This window comes from Cavia porcellus, unplaced genomic scaffold, assembly GCF_034190915.1.
Source record: "Cavia porcellus strain 051 isolate PalLab524CR breed Dunkin Hartley unplaced genomic scaffold, mCavPor4.1 scaffold_29, whole genome shotgun sequence".
Classification (NCBI taxonomy): domain Eukaryota; kingdom Metazoa; phylum Chordata; class Mammalia; order Rodentia; family Caviidae; genus Cavia; species Cavia porcellus.
In genome coordinates, this window is record NW_026947512.1 from 3004841 (window position 1) to 3026428 (window position 21588).

At 45.1% G+C, this 21588-nt stretch overlaps 1 protein-coding gene across 1 annotated transcript in view; it reads left to right on the forward strand.

Annotated features, from left to right (window-relative positions):
- Nucleotides 1-12175: 12175 nt before the first annotated feature.
- Nucleotides 12176-21588, forward strand: part of Ncf2 (neutrophil cytosolic factor 2) — a 30948-nt gene continuing 21535 nt past the window's right edge. The window contains exons 1-3 of the mRNA XM_003474918.5: nt 12176-12550; nt 14264-14346; nt 20074-20182. Coding sequence (XP_003474966.1) covers nt 12377-12550; nt 14264-14346; nt 20074-20182 — 366 coding nt within the window. The 5' untranslated portion in view covers nt 12176-12376. The remainder of the gene's footprint in view (nt 12551-14263; nt 14347-20073; nt 20183-21588) is intronic.

The following is a 21588-nucleotide window of genomic DNA, read 5'->3' on the forward strand; positions in this document are numbered from 1 at the left end:
GAGCAAAAGGACTGACCTAGAGCCTTCCCAGACGACATGTTCTACTCTGCAGGTTCTGGGGAAGGACGTCAAGGCAGGCCGGGTCCGATGGGCGTCTGGGCTGCAGATGGTGGTAAGCACAGGCAGGGAGGACATGGGAGAGCACGGTATGAGGTGAGCATCAGTGCGAGTCAGTCTCATGCACAGGGCAGCACAAGTCTCCAGGCCTCTGGGTGGGTGGTTGAGTCAAGAGCCGCCTGACACAACAGCTGGTTGCGTGTCTGTTGGGGCAGCCTAAGGTTGCATTAGTTGTTGTGGTAACCGCTGGCTCTGTTGACTCACAGAAATGTTGCAGTCAGCCCAAGCGGTTAAACCTCCCTCCAGTGCACGGCCCTGCAGAGCTGGCTCCTTCCTACATTTGGGCAGTTGAGTTTTAAACTTAGGAGGAACTCTTTGCATGTAGCCCTACTAAATTTTAACTTTGATTTTTTGTGAATCATTGGGAATCTGGCAACATTTTAAATGACTTTGCTGTATGTGTTGATGTTCTCCCTCCAAATTTGGAATTATCGGTAAGTCTGATCCAGGTAGTTTATTAAAAAAGAGCTAAACTTATGAGGTGGCATTAATATTAAGAAGTTTCTATGGAGGGGCTGGGGATTTAACTCAGCAGCATAAGCACCTGCCTTGCAAGCAGGCAGTCGTGAGTTCGATCCCCGGTACTGATAAAAAGGAAAAAGACAAAAAAAAAAAAAGAAGTTTCTATGGATACAACATGTAGCCGACTACAATGTTTAAATTGTCTTTAAGGGACATCTTGTCCAGGATCTTACTGATACTTGTGTATGGTACTCTCCTTATACACCTACTAGGAAAGGCTTTACATAAGAAAAATTTTGCAGGACTTGGTGGCTCACCTGTACAATCCCAGCACCTGAGGAGGCTGAGGCAGGAAGAGGCCAGGCTGGGCAATTTAACAAGACCCAACCCAAAACAAAAATAAAGAAGGGTTGAGAGTACACCAGATAGAGAGTGCTTGCCTGGAAAGTGTGAGGCCCTGTTCAATCCCCAGTACCATTAAAAAAAAAAAAAAAAAAAGATTTTTGACCAGACTTGCTTTCAGTAAACCGAAACTGGTTCCTGAAGTTCTCAACTTCCTTTTTGTTTTTAAGTGTCTTTTACAATGCGTAATTTACAATTCTTTTCAGGGGTCTATTCGTGGATCTTTGATGTTTCAGGGTGCACAGTTTCGGTAGAATAGAATCACACTTACCCATCCTTTGCAGCCTCCTAACAACCCCCGTGTCATGGCGCTTCAGTTACTGACAAAGTTTTAGGGATCACACTTGTAAATGCTGTTTATTGGTTCCTGGGATTTACCAACTCTGGATTTGATAACTAAAATTTCTGAATAGCCGCTGGCAGCTTTTTCACCATCTGCTCTCTGGGTCCTCCATGCCATGATCAAGTTGGAAGCAAAGATGCCCGGAGGAGTTGGGCTTCCTCCCTGGTATCTGTTAACATGACACCATCTGTGCCAAACCCGGTCCTGCCCTGTTTTTCCTCTAACACTAAGACATTTGTGCTGTCCTTAGTAATATCTTGCAACCTCAGCTCCTGGGTTTTGTCTCTCCTCTTGCTCTGGCTTTGATCTCTGCCAAGCTCTTGGGTCTCTCCTGGGTTAGCCGCCACATCTTCCACCACTTGAGCTCACACCTCCTCCACAGCTCCCTGGGGAATCTTGGTGCCTCCCCATTTCCTTTATCTTGGGGGTTTCTGAGTAACAAGTGGTTATGTTTGTTTCTGAAACTCATCTTTCTTCAGCAATCAATTGTTTTAGAATCTTTGGTCAGGGGATTACATGTACTTTTTTAAATTTCCTTTTTGGGGAGGCTGGAGTTTGGGGGATACCTACCATCAAACTAACTAGAGTTAGTTTGAAATTTATTGCAAGGGCTTTGGCTTGGGCAGGAATTCAGATGAATCTCAGGAAAGGCTGGACCCAGGGGCTGCAAAGCCTCTATGTGCCTTGTCTCTGCTCCTCCCCAAACACCAGCTTCATTCTTTCTGTGTGTAGACTGGCTTTGTCTGCTTTTCTGAGTCTTGGAACAGAACACAGTAGAAATACAGTTCCTAGATTTATGTATTCACAAGGCCTAAATTCTGATCCCCAGGAGAGACCCCATGGGCCCTGCTTGTCAGAGTCCACCGTAGTCTCAGCAGCCAGGAATCGTGCAGGTTTTTATTTCAGTTTGGTTTGGGTTGGGTTGAGTTGTTCTATTTTGTTTTATGTTTTTTTGACTCAGAGTCTCACTATGTGGTTCAGGCTGGGCTTGAACTCACTCTGTGGCCAAGGATGACCTTGACTCACAGTGATCCTCTTGCCTCAGCCTCCCATGTGCTATGATTGTAGGCATGAGCCACTATGCCCTGTCTCATGCAGTTCTGATGTGACCACTGGGCCTGCTTTCCTGCTCTGCACAACACAGGCAGTTCCTAGAGATGCAGGAGGAGGAGCATACCCTAATCACGTCCACTTTTCACGTATTCACCATTCATTTGGCATAACTTATGTCCAAATACTGGTTTACTTGTTAGGGACATGTCACAGGGAGCAAAAAAGAATCTTTGAAAATTCTCCTAATGTGTGATCCATTTCTGACTTTCCTGCACACCACCCCTACCCTTGCTTTTGTGTTATGACACGTCAGTTAGCTCGGGCCACTCTCCCCTTAGACACCCCCTGGTTCAGGAGCATGAACTCAAAGGAAATGTGCTGAACTAACTGGAGACTTGTCTCTCCCTGGAGAAAGGAACCATGGGGTTCTGAGCCCATCTAAAAGAGCTCCCTGGCTATAGCTAGACTGTATTTAGCAGATGGTATCCTGAAAAGAAGATCCAGAAGCAAAAAGCATCCAAAGAAAGAAAGTCAGTAAGATGCCCAAAGCTCAACTCCAGCCACATCAGCCATCTTTTCCCCCTCTTTTTAGATCAGCATATATTTATTAAACAAGATTTTAGGTGCAAGGCTCTGGTGCAAACACAGAGAGGAAGAGCACGTTCCCTACCTCTGAAGAGCTTATAGCTAGCTGGAGAGACAAGGTAACACTAAATAAAGTTGGCACTTGTGCTTTGGAGTTTGACTACAAGATGATCTAGGAATTCAGACAAAGGAAATCTACAAGACTTTCTTAGGTCAAGGGTGGCTTCATATAAATGAGTCTAGATTGAGTTTAAGGGTGGTCAGGATTCAGATCTGCAGAAGAAAGCCAGAGGACAATTTTACAGTGAGGATTAATTGTCCCACTCAAAGTTCAGAGCTTCAATAATCACTGATTGATTGGTTCATTCATTCATTTATTCACTCATCAGCCTTTTACTGAGTGCTCCCCTCCTTAGGAGCTAGCACTGTGTACCGAGGGTACACAAAATGAAAACAATCTCAGTTTCAAGTGTGCTTAACATGAAGGGTTTTTTGTCTCAAACAATAGTCATAACTTGTGCCTTCTTTTTTTAACCTAAAATGACAGGACAGACGCAGGTAGTCAATCAAATCAAATAGTTACACTGACTTTAAAAGCACCTTCGAGAGTATATGGAGGGCAGAGTAATCGGTGAGACAAGAAAAGTAGAGGTGCTTGGAGCAGCAGTGAGGGGGCAGCAGGTGGACTCTGGAGAACCCATCAGCAGACCAGACCCAGCCGTGTCTAGCAGATACAATTTCAGATCTTGAAGACAGAATTGCAGCTAGTGATCATGAAAAGAAAGATATCTTAAAAATAGCAAGAGACCATGAAAAATCAACCCAACATCTACAAGATGAAGCAAAGACAAATAACATAAGATTGACTGGGCTTAATGAGAAAGCTAGAGACAGCACAAATGCCATTTAAAAAAAAACTTCACAGAAACAATGGCAGAAAACTTCCCAAATATAGATAAAGAATTTGATATACAAATAAATAAATCATATAGAACTCCAAATAGTCATGACTGAAGTAAAAAATACCAACACATATGATAATCAAGGATCTAGAAATTCAGCACAAGAACAAAATATCAAAAACTGTTAAAGAAAAGAAATGGATCATCTATAAAGTAAAGACCATCAGAACTACAGCAGACTTCCCAACATAAACCCTCAAGTCCAGATGAGCTTAGAGGAAACTATTTCTTATCCTGAAAGAAAACACCTTCCAACCCAGATGTACCTTGCAAAAATATCTTTCAAAATTAATGGAGAAATAGATACTTTCATGACAAGGAACACCTGAAGAAATTCATGACCACCAAACCAACTCTACAAAGAGTACTGAAAGATGGTCTAGTCAGAGATAAAAATGACCCTAGTTCCAAGAAAGAAACCACCAGGCAGGGGAAGCAATTGAACAGAACAGGAAAGCAAGGAACCAACAGTAGGACACTATTATGACAAAGACAAGTCAATACATATCAGCTATAACCATCAATGTAAATGGCCTCAATTAACCAATCAAAAGAAACAGACTAGCAGAATGGATCAAGAAACAAGATCCAATAATATGCTGCATACAAGAAACACATTTAAATAAAAAAGGAATTCATAAACTGAAAGTCAAAGGGTAGAAAACAATCTTCCTTGTAACAAGAGCCTAGAAAAAAGCATGAGTAGCTATTTTGCTTGCAGACAATGTGAACTTATAACGAAGAATGATCAAAAGAGATAAAGAAGGTCACTACATACTTGTTAGAGAAAAACTTCAAGAGGAAGAGATAATAATCATAAGTACATATGCACCAAATATGGGAGCACTCAACTACATAAAACAATTATTAATAGACATGAAAAATCAAATAAGCACTAACAAAATTGTAATGGGAAAACTTAATACCCCATCGTCACAAAGAGATAAATCAATGAGACAAAAAATCAGCAAAGAAATATCACAACTGAGCCAAACCTGTGAACAAATGAACTTAGTAGATGTTTGCAGAGTATTCCACTCAACATCATCAGAAAACACATTCTTCTCAGTTTCATCTGGGACATTTTTTAAAAATAAACCATACAGTGGGCCACAGAATATGCTTAAGTAAATGCTAAGAAATTAGAATTATCCAGTACATATTATCTGACAATGGTGCAATGAAATTGAAAATTAATGGCAAAAGAAACAACAAAAACTCCATAAACACATGGAAATTAAATAACACCCTCCTAAACAACAAATGGGTCACAGATAAAATTGAGGAAGAAATTAAACAACATATACAGCTAAATGTGAATGCAAATACAACATACCAGAATTTTTTTTTTTTTTTTTTTGTATTGGGAATTGAATTCAGGGCATTGAATTCAGGGAACTGAATTATACATGATGCTTTCCAGGCAGACACTCTGCCATTAAGCTACATCCCTGGCCATACTAGAATTTATGGGACACAATGAAAGCAGCCCTAAGAGAAAAATGCATAGTGAGTGAAGTCTCACGTCAGGAAAACAAAGAAAGCACCTACTGTTGCACCTCAAGCTCCTAGAAAAAGAAGAGCAACACCTGCCCACACCCATACAAGGGAGGAAATTATTAAGATCAGCGCAGAAATTAATGCAATGGAGCCTAAGAAAATAATAGGAATAATTAATGAAACCAAGAATTGGTTCTTTGAAATAATAAATTTCCTTAGCCACCTTATCAAAAACAAAAAAGGAAAGAAAAACACAAATTCATGCATTGAGAAATGAAAAGGGTGGGATGAAAAGGGTGGAATTCCTGTGTAGAGGAACGAAATTTCTACTGATTCTGTAGAAATTCGGAAGATCATCAATACCTACTTTGAAAATCTTTACTCTCATAGAATGGAAAACACAGAAGAAATGGACAGATTCTTAGATATGTATGAATTACCAAAGCTAAATCCAGAAGATATAAAAATTCTGAATAATCCAGTATCAGTTAATAAGATTAAAAATATAATTAAAAACTTGTCAACAAAGAAAAGCCTAGATCCTGATGGAGTCACTGCTGAATTCTACAAGATTTAGAAAAGATTTAATGCTAACATTCCTCAAACTGCTTAATGAAATTGGAAAAGAAGCAATAAAAACAGAACCACAGGCCAATCTTGCTAGTGAACATAGATGTAAAAATTCTCAATAAGATACTAGCAAACAGAATGGAGCAAATCATGAAGAAGATTAAACTATGATCAAGTGGGATTCATTCAACATGTGCCAATTAATAAATGTACATCGTATCAACAGAGACCAAGACAAAAATCATTTGATCATCTCATTAAGTGAAGAAAAAGCTTTTGACAAAGTCCAACACTCATTCATGATAAAAAAAAATCCTACAGAAAGTCAGAATAGATGGTCTTTATCTCAATCCGATAAAACCCATCTGTGACAAACCAACAGCCAACATCATACCAAATATGAAAAAAAGAGAAAGCTTTTATTCTAAAATTAGGAACAAGACAAGGACATCCACTATCACCATTCCTATTCAAAATAGTGCTGGAAATACTATCCAGAGCAATTAGACAAGAAAGAGAAATAAAAGAAATAGGATAGGAAAAGAAGACATCAAATTATCATTATTCACAGATGACATGATACTTTACACAGAAGACCCCAAAAACTCTACCAAAAGACTCCTAGATTTAATATCCAAGTTCAGTAGCATAACTGAATACAAAGTCAATACTCAAAAATCAATAGGATTGCTGTACACAAACAACAAACTCACCAATAGAGAAATTAGGAAACAATACCCTTCACAATGACATCCAAAGAAATGTAACACTTATGAGTCAATCTAACAAAAGAAATAAAAGATCTATACATATAAAAATTACAGTACTCTGAAAAAGGAGATTGAAGAGAATATCAGAAAACAGAAAGATATCCCTTGCTCGTGGATAGAGAGAACCAATATAGTGAAAATGGCCATACTCTCAAAATTTTTATTCAGATTTAATGCAATCTTGATCAAAATACCATTGAGCACAAAAGAGACATTGGGAAATCAAATTTAGGCCCTGCAGTCCCGGAGCTTAAGGTCTAGTTGGGAGACAGCTGCATGAACAGCCACAGTTCCACATGGCCATCAGGAAAACCTAACCTCGCTGGTCAGTCGGAGGGGAAAAGACTGGAGCTACAAAGTTGTGGCAGGCAGAATTCTCAAAGGTCCCTGATGACCGCTCCCTTTGTGTATGGCCTCGCCTTGAGTGGAAGACTTGTGAACTGCTTTACCATATGTCAAAGGTATTTTATAGCAATGATTCAGGCCTCTAAGTAACTGACTTTATCAAAAGGGAGAATATCCTGGGTGGCCCTCACCTAGCCAGGTGACACTTTTTAAGAGTCTAGAGGTGAGTGGTCTCCCTGCCTCTCTTCATGGTCTAGAAGCAAGCTTTTTTCTGTAGAACGTGGGGCTATAAGCAAATGAATTCTGATAACAAGAAGGGAGCGCAGAAGCAAATGCTCCTCAGTCAAGCCTCCAGCAAAGAAGCTCTGTGGTTTTCCATGTAAGATGTGTCTGCCTGTGGTTATTTTATCTTTTTAGGTCACTGAACCTGATGCTAAGTGCTGCCACGTGTCTGGGACCACGCTGGACATGACGAGAGAGACCGAAGGACTGTGGAGAAAGGTGCTGAGCTTCAGGGCCTTGGGAGAAGCCCCTGCGCTAGAAAACAGTAAAAGACCACGGAACGTGTGTGGTACCGTTCGGACAACTGCATGCAGATGTCCTTCGCTCTGGGTGAATGATTTGGGGATGACAGTGCACACTGTGTGTACCACTGTTGCCCCCTGATTGATGTGTTTTGAAATTTTGTTGTAAAAATGGATTTGAAAAAATAAATAGTAAAAAGTGTGGAAAAAAAAAAAGACCATGAAACGGTGAGCTCCACAGGTGCAGGGAGGAAGTGTGGCTGAGCCCATGCCAGAGTGATGAATTTTATTTAGACTTCATAGGCTCTTTCCTCAAAGCAAAGAGAAGGCTTGGGCAATGCTCTTAGCATACAGCTGCATGAACACAGCAACAGGAACTTGTGATCTGATGGCAGCTAACCATATTGAAATCTTGCTTACTTGAAATTTGGGAATAATTTTAAAGATACTGAGTTGAAATGTTGAGTTTTCCAACCAATACCTCAACATCACAGTACTGTGTTCACCAGAATGTTTTAAATTATTACAAAGAGAAAATTCCATCAAGTGCTTTAAACAATAAACAAACTTATTAACTAACCAAGCAAGTAATCCTGAGGTAAGTGAGCCCCAAGGTTTGTTCACTTAGAGGCTGACCAACATAATGAAGGATCAGAATTCTTTTATTTTCTGTCTTTTCCTTGTTTCAATAATTTGTTCATAGTTACCTTTCCTCATGATCACAAAATAGCTGCCACTGTATTAGGTACAGTTTCACAATGCTGTCTTAGCAAGGACTATTTCTTTCCATGTGTCTTTTCCCTCACTGAGGGAAAAATCTTTGTTAAAAATCTCCAGTAGACTTCACCTAAAGTCTAATTGGCCAGAATTCTTTCTATCTCATGCTTGTACCTAAAGCAGTCAGAACTCTACCTTCTGGGCAGTGTTTGGGGCCTCAATCCCTAAATCTCATGGACTGAGGCACCTGGAGTCCTAGTGAAAGGAGGAAGAGGAATGAGCAGTAGGGGGAAGACGGTTGCTGACAGCACCCCGTGATGATTAAGCAGACTGTCTCGCCCGCCCGGGGACAGGAGCAGTCTCCCTAGTGGTGGACAGTGACACACAGGGACAGATGTGCGCCTGAACTGCATGCGGTGACCGAGCTTGGCGGTGGGGGAGTGTGGTGAGGTCACGGATCCGGAAAGGCCGCTCTACGGAAGTGAAAGGTGTGCAGGACTTTCCTGGCTTGGCCCACGGCAGTCCCCGGGCAGAGGGAGCGGGCCTGGCTGATCCCAGAACAAAACAGGAGCCTGGTGTGGCCGAGCCCGGGGCGCCGTGACAGCACAGGTTTTCTTGACTGGGGGAGAGAGTTTGGGTCGGGTCCCTAGAGCCGTGCAAAGGCACTGAGAGTTTAACAACTCAGTCTGGGTACTGTGCAGAGTATGGCTGGAGAGGTAAGGAGCTGATGGCGGCGCGAAACGTGAACAGGTGGCGCAGCAGGGGGACACAGGGTGACTCAGTCGGCCCCTAATTCCCTCCTGAGGTGTGCGTGAAGGGCAGGAGGTGCAGCTCCCACTGTGGTGGCCTAAGTGCCACATGGGAGGGAGCGGGGAGAAGATGCAGGAGCTAAGGCAGCATGCTAAGGAAGGCGACTTGGAGCGGGCTGCAGTGACCAGCAGCACCAGCGAGATGGTGCAGATCTGAAGGCCGACCAACCGACCCACCGAGCAGGAGAAGCTGGTATGAGCACTAGCTGAGAGCCAGGAGGCGGGGCAGGTGGAAAGGGAGGCGGACGAGGAGAATCCTCACGGATTGGAAACAGTATCTGGGGATACAGGCGGCGTGTTCTCAGAGTCAGACTCAGAATTGTAAGGATCAGCTAGGATTGTAAACAAGAGGACAAAACCACAGTCTTTGGGGGACCAGGGACTGAACGTTATGGTTTAAGTCTAGAATGTCACCCACAATCCTCATATATTCATAGCTGGGACTTTTGAAAGGTGACTGGGACCTGGGGGCGCTGTATGCTTGGTAAATGAATTCACTGAGGAGTTGAGCTGAAAGCCCTGCTAGGAGGTGGGCCTGGTCAAAAGAGGCGACCACAGCAGGCGCCCCAGGAACGGTTTACCTCCCGCTCTTCTGCCTTCCTCTCTGTTGTGATGTGAAAAGGTTTCCCACGTGATTCCCTCTGGCCTTGGAGCCAGCTGACTGTGGACTAAAACCTCTAAAAGCTGTTATTCAAGGGGCCAGGGATATAGCTCAGTGGCACAGCTCCTGCCTGCCGAGTGTGAGGTCCTGGGTTCAATTCCTGGTACTCACAAAAACCAAAACAACAAAAAGCTGTTAGCCAATATAAACCTCTCCTCCTTTACATTGTAGGCACTGGGTATTTTGTCTAAGCAGTGAGAAAGTGATTCAGACAGGGTCAGATACAAGAGAGTTCTGAACCCCAGGCTAGGGTAATAAATGAGGACAAAAACAATGGTTGAGCTGGCCACGTGGTGCGCATCCACGATCCCAGCTGTTGGGGAAGGTTTGAAGTTAGGGTCTTGTCTCAAAATGTAAAAGAGCCAGGGATGTAATTCAGTGGTACAGCACACTCAGTTTAATTTCCAGGAATGTTTCAATCAAGTCTAGCTTAGCTATAACTTCATGTGGTTCTCTTAGGAATAAACTGAAGTATTATTCAAGTTTTGGTGATGGGACTTCTCATCTGTCCCTGTTCTCACTGCTACCTGTGTGTCATTTACCAGTGATTTCTAGCGCCTTTTACACTTCTTCAGTCATTGAGCATTGGTCCTGGAAATCCTAGAGAAAATATGCTCCCAACTTTCAAGGGGTCCAAGAATTAAACAGATGAAGAGTTAAACTGCTATAGATATTTGGGAAGAGGTGGTACAAAGTGGAAAATATTGTCTCTGCTATAGGAAACCCTCCTGTACCTTGCCATAGTCCAGAGGAGTCCACATTTGTAATCCCAGGGAAAAGTTATTGAAATTCCAGTAAGTCATTCCAGTTACCATTTCCAGTGGAATCCATGGTAAGAATAAAGACACTACGACATACTTGTAGTTGTGGGGAGGCTAAATCCAGCTAGGGTGTCCTACATCCAGCTAGAATGAAGGCTAACTGGAACAAAGGCTTCAACCTAGGGCCAAACCCATGCTTTACTAATTTGCCAAAAGGAGAGCAGCTCAGGGATGAGTGACTATGAGAAATGTGGGGAGCCCGTGGGTGTCATGAGCTGGGGTAGGTAGGAGACCTGAAATCATCTCTGCAATGTGCAGAGAGAGAGATGCAGAAAGTGTAATCTGTGTATCACAGACTGGGGCAGTATCTCATGTTTTGGGGTCGGTGCTTCAGTTTTGATGTGTAATCATCAAGATGTCACGGCTTCTTTCTTGAAGCTCAGTGTCAGTCAACAGCATGGTGTCACTTGGCCTGCCTCACACATACTACTTGGGAGCTACACGCAGGGCATCACTGACCCACTGCGTTGCTGTAAAGACTGCACGTCAGCACCTCAGCTAGACTCATTCATATTGCTTAAAGCCAGCTGAGAGATAAAGATAAATCTTAGCTACCTCTGTACATAGCAATACACAGAAACGGAGTCAAGTTTTGCAAACATGGAGACAATCACTCTTCTTTCAAGGAGAGTGTCCTGCTGGTCTTCACACACGACTACTTGGTGTGTAGCACTAAATTTCACAAAAGTGGTGACACATAAATGTCACTTGAGAGGTGGGCTCTGAAGGCTGAATAGGAATTCATGAGGCAAAAAAAAGGCGTCCAAGCACAGGGCAGGGTCTGTGCAAAGACACATATTCATCTTTCAATTCTTACACTTCTGATCTGACAAACCCTGGAGAGTGACGAGTTCTTCCAGTTGCTACAAAACAAGAGTTAACATTAAGTGTTGTCCCTCATAAATGTGAGTTTTGGGCACCAAAAGGGTCCGAATATTTCTAAGCCACATTGGTTAGGCTCACTATCCTCACTTTTTCTCAGGGAGAATTTATTGGCTTTCACTTTTCCAGGGCAAAAAGAGAAAAAATCTTTAATCTGCTTTTTCAGACATTAGTAACCTCATCAGTCATCCATCCGGGGCCCAGAAAGACAGGAGAAGTCACAAGCCAGCAGCATACTTGGCTATCGCTTTGGACATTTATTTGTGGGAAATCGGTCCCTTCTGAACATCTCGAATGTTCCGAAGTTACCTCTGATGCCCAAGGTCACTTGTCTTGCCTCAGAAATGTGTTGAATTGTTTATTTTGTTCAAGTTAAAAATTCACATGTGGATCATCTTCGAGACCAAGAGAAAGTGAGCCAGAAACTCACTGAAGGCTGGAACGCTGTCCTGTCACCCAACACCTGTGTTTGACAAAGGTGTGGACTGCAGTGCAGGCAGCGCCCTGGCTGCAGAAGCAGGCAGGAGACAGAAGGGAGCAGCGTGACGGAGAAGCCGTGTTTTGGGGAACTGGCCCGTCTGCTACACTTCCTCTCTATCCTGCCCCGCGCCTCCACCCCCCAACCCAGTCTCTGCCTTTTTCTCTGAGTAACTGTACGTCAGTTCCTGGAAGGTGGAGACATTTCCTGAGGCATTTACAACACGGAGAGCTGTCCAAAGGGGAGGCTGAACCCCTTTCTGCACCCCAGGCCAGGAAGGTTAGGACCAGGCCAGGCCATCCTGCTGTGGAGGCGCCACCCCAAACCCTGTGTGTGTGGCAGCTCTCCCAGCCCCTGCCTGGGCTCCTCTTGGCCATGTCCCTGGCTGAAGCCATCAACCTCTGGAATGAAGGGGTGCTGGCAGCTGACAAGAAGGACTGGAAAGGGGCCCTGCATGCCTTCAGCGCAGTCCAAGAGCCCCACTCCCGGATCTGCTTCAACATCGGCTGTGTGCACACCATCCTAGAAAACATGCCCGAGGCCGAGAAGGTGAGCGGTGGGGGCTCTGCCTGCCTGCTGGTGCCCTCTAATTGTTACTCTCAGCCCCAGCTGCGTTGTAGAGACCTTGCCTCTGGGGAGCTTTAAAAGCACAAAAATTGTCTGGGCCTCATCCCCAGAGGTTCTGATTTAATTATTCTGGGGAGAGGCCTGACAGCTACACTTGTAAAAGCTCCCCAGGGTTGTGAGTTACGTTCTCCTTTCTTCTTCATGTACTAAATTCAAAACATCCTGCAAGTATTCTTTAACACCATTATGAAGACTCTCTTCATTATATTTTCCTGTACAGACACCTGCTGGACATAAGATCTCTGTCTCCCCCCAACTGTGCAGCTGATTGTAGGGACCTCTGTGACTTTCCAAGAATTTTGTGTGTCAGCTTTGCCTGTCCCAAGAGATTGCAGCGAGGCACTTAGTGGGTTTCATCCCAGAGTGACGCTTCTGGCCAGTAATGCGGCCATTTGTTTAAGGGTTCTGACATTTCCAAAACAAAACTGTACTGTGATTGATTACTGATGTCTGCCAAAACATGGTGGGGGGTGTCTTAGCATTTTTTTATCTTTAAATATCCTAGTATAGAGTCAAACATTCTCAGTAACCACGTTTTGGATTGATTTTTGTAATGTGAAAGAGGCACGGAGTTTGGAGGCAGCAGAAGATCTAGTGCTGAATTCTCACACCAGCTCCCTGGCCTGTAGTAGCAAGCCACATGAACTTCTGGTTCTCAGCATCTTCACAATGAGCATTAAATGAGACAGCAATTGTTAAAGGGCTGCACAAGTGGACACTGTAGTGTACACCTGTATAATTTCAGCTACTTAGGAGGCTAAGGGAGGAGAATTAGGAGCAGAAGGCACCCTGGGCAACCTGGCAAGACCCTGTCTCACAATAAAGAGTGAAAAAGGCTAGAGATGTAGCTCGGTAGTGGGGCACTTGCCTAACATGTTCAATCCCCACTACTGGGAAAAAATGCTGTACATTTCACACACGGATGCATAGAAGATTTTATTCTTACTTTCTGCCAGCTTTGCCAGGTAGACTGACTGCCCCCAACACGCTTGGTGACTCATTTTGTGCACCAGTCGTCCTGTGTTGCAGGTGTAGCCCTGGCTACACCTCCTGATGGGGAGAGGTGACAAGTCAGTTTCAGGCATATGTGCGGTGCCTGCCTCCAGCTGGAGGAGGGGCCAGCTAGGCCAGCGGGCACTGCCGATTCTGCCTTGGCCTGATCCTGGATCCCGTGGTCATCACACCCCTCTCTTGCTCACCTCTGCCCTCCCCCTCCAGGGATCCCTCCTGCAGTCCCCTGCTGGGGCCCTCTCACTGCCTTCTGCCCAGCTTTGTGTCCTGCTGAAGTCCTCAACTAACACTTTATATATATACATTATTTTAACTATGCGCTATTTTACATTATAAGCAAATTATTTTGTTTTATGTTATTTGAATTTTAATCCATCTTATTATTTTGACTCTGCCAACCATCTTGAGAGACAGATAGTAACATCCTCATTTTACAAAGGGGGAAGCTTTGCAGAGGGAAGGTGTCCTGCCATGTGCTATGTGGTGACACCCCAGGGAATTCTGACCCAGGGGGTCTTTGCTGTTCTCCTGTTTCCTGAAGGCCTGGATCATTCTTGAACCCCTTCTTGACTCACCCTCTGCTCATCCCTCACCTCCACACTGGCTATGGCCTTCTCTCCACAGGCCTTCACTAAAAGCATCAACCGGGACAAGCACCTGGCCGTGGCTTACTTCCAACGAGGGATGCTCTATTACCAGATGGAGAAGTAAGTGGTCCAGTGGTGCCCACACTGGGGAAGTCTGAGAGAAACTCGAGGGCCTTGGATGCTTCCAGGCCTGTGTTGGAAAAGTATCTTCCAGCCTCTGTTGCGAAGGAAGCCTGACTAGACTGGCCCTTCTGCACAGTTAGGCAAAAAAAATGAGCATGGCAGACAGAGCGCCCTGGGGAGAGAAGGCAGAGGAGCCCCCAGTTGTAACTGAGCAGTAGGACCCTCACAGCGTGCCTTGCACACCACCGTGGCTCTGCTATCCAGTCACCAAGGAGCCCACCGGTGTTCTTGAGGAGTCACATGTGGTGGCCCCCGTGCTGATGTACTGAGCTATCCCAGAAGAGGATTATCTGGAAGCCACATCAAACCCTGGCTTCATCCCAGCAAAACACACTTTCAAAGCCTGGTTTGGTACACTGGATGAATATAAGTCAGCCACAGAAATGAGAATACAAACTATTACCAGTATAAGAATAAATTAGGGCTGAGCTTATAGATCAGCAGAACAAGCGACTCCCTAGCAAGGTGAGGTTGTGAGCTCAATTCCCATTATCAAAAAAAGGAATAAATTAATACAGATGTCAAAATAGTATATATAGCAAATCTCATTTCTTTCACAAAATAAAGACTGCAAGCCAGAGATCAAACTTTATAGGTACTATTTTCTGGGTGATGGGATATAGATCCATTTGCTTCTATCACCCTATCTGCATCTTTTGATGTGTTCACAATCAACATGACCTAATTAGTAAAAGATAAATTAAAAATGAAAATTAAGTTCAATTCCCAACCCTCCAATATCCAAAGAACAAATCTATAAATAACAAAGAAAAATATTATGTGAGAATTTAAAATGTTTTCAAATGGCAAACTGACCCTGCATAGAAATTATTCCATCAGTGGGTGGAAATTCTGGGGAAAAAGAATTTGGATCTGGCTAAGGAAGAGTTTTGCTGTTAAGCAGCAAAACTGGTCTGAGCATGGCTTGTGTTGGGGTGCAGGTGGGCAGTGCACTGAACGGGTGCAGAAAGGCTGCAGCTGATGGGCAGGCGGGGGGGGGGGGCTGGGCCTCAGAAGGCTTTGATCCCAGGCTTTGGCCAGAAATACAGCCTGTAAAGCCAGGTTCTCAGCTGTTGCTAGGAGCAACCACAGGCACTCAGAGAACTTCATAGACGTGGATGTAGTCTATTACCTGAATGAGTAAGGGCAGAAGCAAAGTCTCCCCCAGAGAAAAACTGTAGACACAGAAGCAATCAGGAGACAGTGCCTGGCACTGGTGGGGGAAGGTTACAGGGTATTTACGCCTCTCGGCACCTTGCCTCTGCCTAACTGCCTGTCTCCTGCTCGCCATCCTTCTGTCATCACCCGCTCCTGTATCTTCTGTATTCTCCAGATGTACAGAATGCATGGGGAGGTCAGGCACAAATCCCACAGCCTGTTTTGAATTTCAAAAGACAAATTGTAAGGGCAGCCCTTTAATTAGCTCTAATAACCTATAATGTAGAGGGACAATAGAAAAAGAGGGACAGCTCCTGGAAGGAATTCCCACAGGAAAATGTAAACAAGTTCCAGAGCCTGGAAAGCTGGTTTTTAATAAGCTAGAAAGATCTAGCAATGAGACTCTAGATTCAGCTAATCTGCTTCATAGCCCCCCCCAAATCCATAAGATTTAGTTTTAGAGTTCAACAGCTCCCTAATAAAAAATCATGAGGCACTCCTCTTTACCACAAGCCAGCTCCTTTTATTTTGCCCAACCCATAGGTTCCAGTATTGCTCCTCCCATTCTGGTCTCAGCTCTTTCTTCTTGCATAACTGTAGCAGGGCTTGTTAAATGGCGCGATCCAAGGGCTTCCTCCCCAGAAGTGACACAATCACACACGTCCTTGCACGTACAGTTTCAGGGGCTATGGATATGGAAGTCCACATGTGAACTCTAAGGACTCATTTCTAGGCAAGGCACCCTCTCCCAAAGTACTAATCTCCATTTGTAACTACCTACCTCCTAAATTTGTACCTAGGATCCACACAGAATGTCCCTCACTTGAAACCTCGTCAGGACGACATCTTAAACCTATTTATCTTCATCTCTGCTGGCGTTCCCCTGGTTAAAACCCTCACTTTTCACCAGTACAACTGCAATCACTTCCAAACTGATTTCCCAGCCACCAGGCTTATACCCTTAATTCATAAGTCAAAGCAACCTTAAAAACTCCATGTGATGAGCTTGAGAACTTCCGATGGCTTCCATGAGTACAGGGTAAAGGCCAAGTCTCCTCATCTGCTCCTCCACGGTCCAGCTGCTGCCACCCTCTCCTGCATCCTCCCTGCCTGTGCTTCCACCACTCAAACTGGGGGGGGGGGGGGGACCGACGACCACACCATGCCTCTCTTGCCTCCTTTTATAACATCTGTCTAGTCAATGACAGATATTTTTTACAGTTGTCTCTTTTACTACCACCCTGTAAGGGTCTTAGGAAAGGAATCTGTACACATCCATGCTGATATCTCAGCAAATAGATACCAGTTACTCAGTATGTGCTTATGTAATATGTAATTAATTCAGGGGAAGTGTGCACATCTCTGTTTTAAGGAACTTATAGATTTGAAGGAGAAACAAGTCACCAAGATAGTAACTGTGATGCAAGGCAGCAGGAGGCGGGTGCTGTACATGTTGGTTTTTGATGAGTCCACCATGGGGACTTAGAGAGGTCACTTCCCACTGGGTGGCTTAGGATCCCTCCGGGGCCAGTGGGACTTGAGCTGGGTGGTAATGTCTCGGATGATGCTTCTCTATGTCTCTCACTCTCCTATGCTGCTGCTGTTCCAACAGAACAAAGTTACAGCATATTTCCAAGGAGGCAGTTGACATCTCAGGAGTGACCTAGCAAAGCTGTCTCACCTCTGTCTCCCCAGCCCTGTCATCATGAAGGGGAGGGGGCACTAAATTGTCTTTAAGATTCAGTACTTCCTGAAACCAGGAATCTAGGATGGTGAAAACAGAACAATGGTGAGACCCTGCAGACCGGGCTGGTTTACGAGACAGACCAGAAATGGATGGAGCTGAGCAGTTTCCTGAAGTCTCTGGGCGCTGGGACTTGTTTCTTGCTGTGATCAGTCTCCCAGGGGCAGGCAAATGAGCTGCAGTATTCCAGGCTGCGTGGGGCACTGGTAGCTAAGGAACAAGCGTGAACTTTAGGGGTTACTAAGAGACCTTCTCGAGACCTATTACACAAATGATGGTCATGAACCTTTTCAAACGGGGGAGCTGTGAAATGGCACAGCAGACTGAGGCTTCTGCGGGGCACTGCTGCCTGAGAAAGCGGGGTTGTACAGCCAGGGCGCCCTACAGGGTGTCACCACGTGATGGCCTGCAGAGAACCAGGGGCAAAAGGGCTGCTTGGCTGGCTCTGGTGGCACCAAAGAGAACAGTGAAGGGCAACAAAGAGCACAGTCTGTGCCCACCTGTGACGCTCAGGGCTGAATGCTGCTTTGGACTTGCATGCTGACCTCGCTCAGATGTATGCTGTGTGTCAAAGCGACCCCATTGTCCACCGTGCCCTGTGGGTACACCTCGGGTCCAACACTTGGAGCTTCCAATAGAGACCCGCAGATGAGCTCAAAGACGTGCTTATAAAAAGCACCCTTCAAAGTGACATCTCATGGCCTTTCACCACAAAAGCAAACCCTGAATAATTTTTGTGCCTTCTCCCTCGCACGGGGCACAAGTCTCTCCCACATCTCGCTGAGCAAGAGGATTATAAGAAAGATCTTTCTGGCCTCATGCAAGGCCAGGTAAACCCAGGTGGGTCTTGAGTAACCAAAATCACCTATCTGCTTAGCCAACTTGGCAGGGAGGAGGTACATTTGTGGGTTAATGCTGAGTACACTTTAAGCACACTCTCTGGGACTTCCTGCCCACTTGCACGCAAGCTGTGGGAAGAGCTCAGAGGAATCAGAGAGCAGGGAACAGGTCACTTCAGCTTTCACCTGCTCCCCCTTCTTGGCTCAGTGAAATCCTCCAACTAGCTAGGCTTTTTGTTTAGAAACTGCCTTTTTCCTCCTCAGGATGACCTGAAAGATGTATGACCGAAACTTGAATCACTGGTTGCTTCTTAAAGAATGGCCTGCTTCCAATCCATTGTCCTGGTTAAGAGCAGGTCTCTCAGCACAGGCCGTCTTCCTGCCCAGGCGCTCCTCTCCCATCACTTCTGTAGCCACTGCGGCAGCCTGCATGTGAGCTGCTTCAGACTTAAGGTTCAGCAAGTCCAACCTCTCCCCCAAACACCTGGGGGCCACATTCCCTAGAACGCCCTCAGGCGACCAGCCCTTCAGGGCAGCTCTAAGCCTTCTGAAGATATCTAATAGGTGTGGCATCTCAAGCTTTAAATAAGCATGTGATGAGTGGTGCTTGGGTTTAATTAGAAAAGTTGAAATATAAAGGAACTACTGTGTAGGCTACACACTCCCTGAGCACCTGAGTGCACGATCACATTTAGTTCTCACAGCAGGCATGTACTATAGACATGTACCGTTTTTACCATTCTCTTATTCTAAAAATAAAGAAGCAGACTTAAGGGGAAGTGAAGTAATTTGCCCAGATGTAAGGGAAGCAAGCAGATGTATGTGGCAGAGCCAACACTCAAGCTCAGTCTATTTTGACTGTAGAAACTGAATCGGGACTACATAGTAACAAGTTCCTTACATTATATGCTCTGAGTATAACATGCTCCTTGAATACTGTATGCTCCCACGTATGGACCAGGACTTGAGGCTACAGCAACAACTTGCTGGAACCTCCTAGCTAGTGGCAGACCTGCTAGATGTGGTCTCTGGTTTGTGGTTCCAGGTCTCTGGTCCCTGGTTCCTGACTTAGGGTGCCTTGTTGCACAACAACTTCTCCTGAGGATCCCTGCCAACCTGTGTCCAAATTCCAAGCTTACCTCCAGAAGCCCTAGAGAGATCAGATAGTGGCCTCAGGGTTTTTCATTTAGTTGTGTCCAGGTAGGAGTCACAGCCAAGCAGCCAAGCCAGAAGCTGAGTAGAGTAATAGGTTGAGTAGCTTGTTTTCACTGTTCCTCACTCTGTAGCCCAGCAATGGATGCCTCCTCTCAGCACAGCTGGAGGTGGGAGTTGGGCCACAGCCTTGGTCACTGCTCTCAGCAGTGTGAAGCTAGGTCCTCCTTGTACCCCTTGAACCTCATTGATGTGTCCAGCTCCCATTCTCTACCTTGATTCCAAGGACAGCAGTCCTAACACTTGTTGAGCCAGGCTCATCTGACCCTTAAAAGGAGCAGGGTGTGGGAGGATAAGGAGCCAGCAGTTTTCTGAATCAGCTTGAAGACCCTGAAGGGACACAAGGTAAGCAGGTGTGGTTCTGCTCAGAGTCCTCAAAAGAGAATGCAGGCTATATTTGAAGGAGACGAACTAGGTTGCCAGAAAAGTGGAATTTGTGTTCTGTCCATAGAGAAGAAAATCCCTGTAACTATCTCAGACTGAGGTCTAGCAGGGGGCCAGGCTGTGACACATAGCCTCATGGGGGAGGTTCACATAGGATCCATGGAGCCCTTGGTTTTAGAGTTGATGAGAAACTAGAACAGGTCACAAGAAATTGAAAACGCTCTTTCTCCCAGTGAGATGGATGAGGAAGAGAGAAGCAGAGACACTTTTATTCTGCTCTATTCCTCCACATCCTGGACTGGTTCATTCTCTTCCTGTGTCCTGCAGATACGACTTAGCCATTAAAGACCTTAAAGAGGCCTTGACTCAGCTTCGAGGGAACCAACTGATAGACTACAAGATCCTGGGCCTACAGTTCAAGCTGTTTGCTTGTGAGGTAAGAGACGGGGTCAGCCCTGGCAGGAGCAGATTTTGGTTTGCTGACACTTCTAGGTGCTTGCAAAAGTCACCTTGCCTCTTGTGCCTTGAGGTCAGATTTTCCCTCAGAAGATTCAGGTGGATTGGTGGTATAATTCAGTGGTGGATTGCTTGCCTAGTGTTTACCTCCAGTTCCACAAAGCAAGACTCCAATGCCTATAGGATCATCATAGAGTCGTTAGTTGGTGTGACTTAACAACAGACTAAAAAGGCCATGCAAAATGAGCCAACTGGGCTCTCCTGTGGGAAATGACACAAATACGTTGCCTGTAAAATTATTCCTACTAATTTGTGTGTTTCACTTAGCAATTCAGGTTGGCTTGGCATCATACTGACAAGTGCAAAATCCCAGGCTCACTGTCACTGCAGTATGCGCTGTAACCTTGCTATCCCCAGGTGGCAGGTCATACTCTTTAACAGTAATGGTTCTCAAAACAAACCAGGAAAAAATATGTTTCATCCTAAATAAAAATGCAAAACAATAATTGCAATGGTTCTCAGCCCAGTAAGTTGATACCCAAAGACAAAGGAAAGATAATTTGGCATAAATCTTTTACCTCTCACTCAAAGAACAGTTCAGTGCACAAATTTAGGTAATCGCTTCCATAGAAGGAAAATTTCTTTTCTGTATTACCAGAAAGGAATGTGACTGGCTTTGCCTTATCGGATCATGGACTTGCCCCAAACAATCCTCCTTCCCCTCCCCAGCTTCCACATCAGCAGCTTTCAAAAACTAAAATCCTTGTGAATGTCATGGATCTTTATTTAGAAGAACTGCTGAAAAAAGTTCCTTTGCTTTAGTTTCTCAGGCAAAAGAAGTATTCCCAGGGTTGCTCAGGCTAAAGATAGATCCACAGCTGCCCAGGGCCCCTGGGGACATGTAGTCCCATCCCAGCCCTGCAGCAAGCCTGCAGTTTACTCCACTTCTCACAGTCTGAGCAGAGGAGGTTTTGCATTAGGAATTGACTGTGGGGGTTTCTGAGCCCTGGCCCCACTGATAGGTGGGACCGGACATTCTTAATTGTAGGATTTGTCCTGTATTCTGTGGGGATCTTTGACAGCATCGCTGGCCTCTACCCACTAGATGCCAGTAGCACCCCTCTCCTGGTTGTGATGACCAAAACTGCCTCCACTTACACAAATTTAAGGGTCAGGAGCCCAAGTGGGTCTTGAAAAAAGATCATGCCACAGTGACATCGAAACAGAACTTCGGGAGAGGAACATCCTCCACGTTGCTTGGGTTGAACCAACCAGATGAGACAAGAAATACTGGCTCAGTGGGTTGCTTTGCAAGTGGAGCTTCACTTTCAGGGTCTAAGGCCCTCTAAGCCATGGGGACCCACAGTCCTTCCTCTACCTTTAACC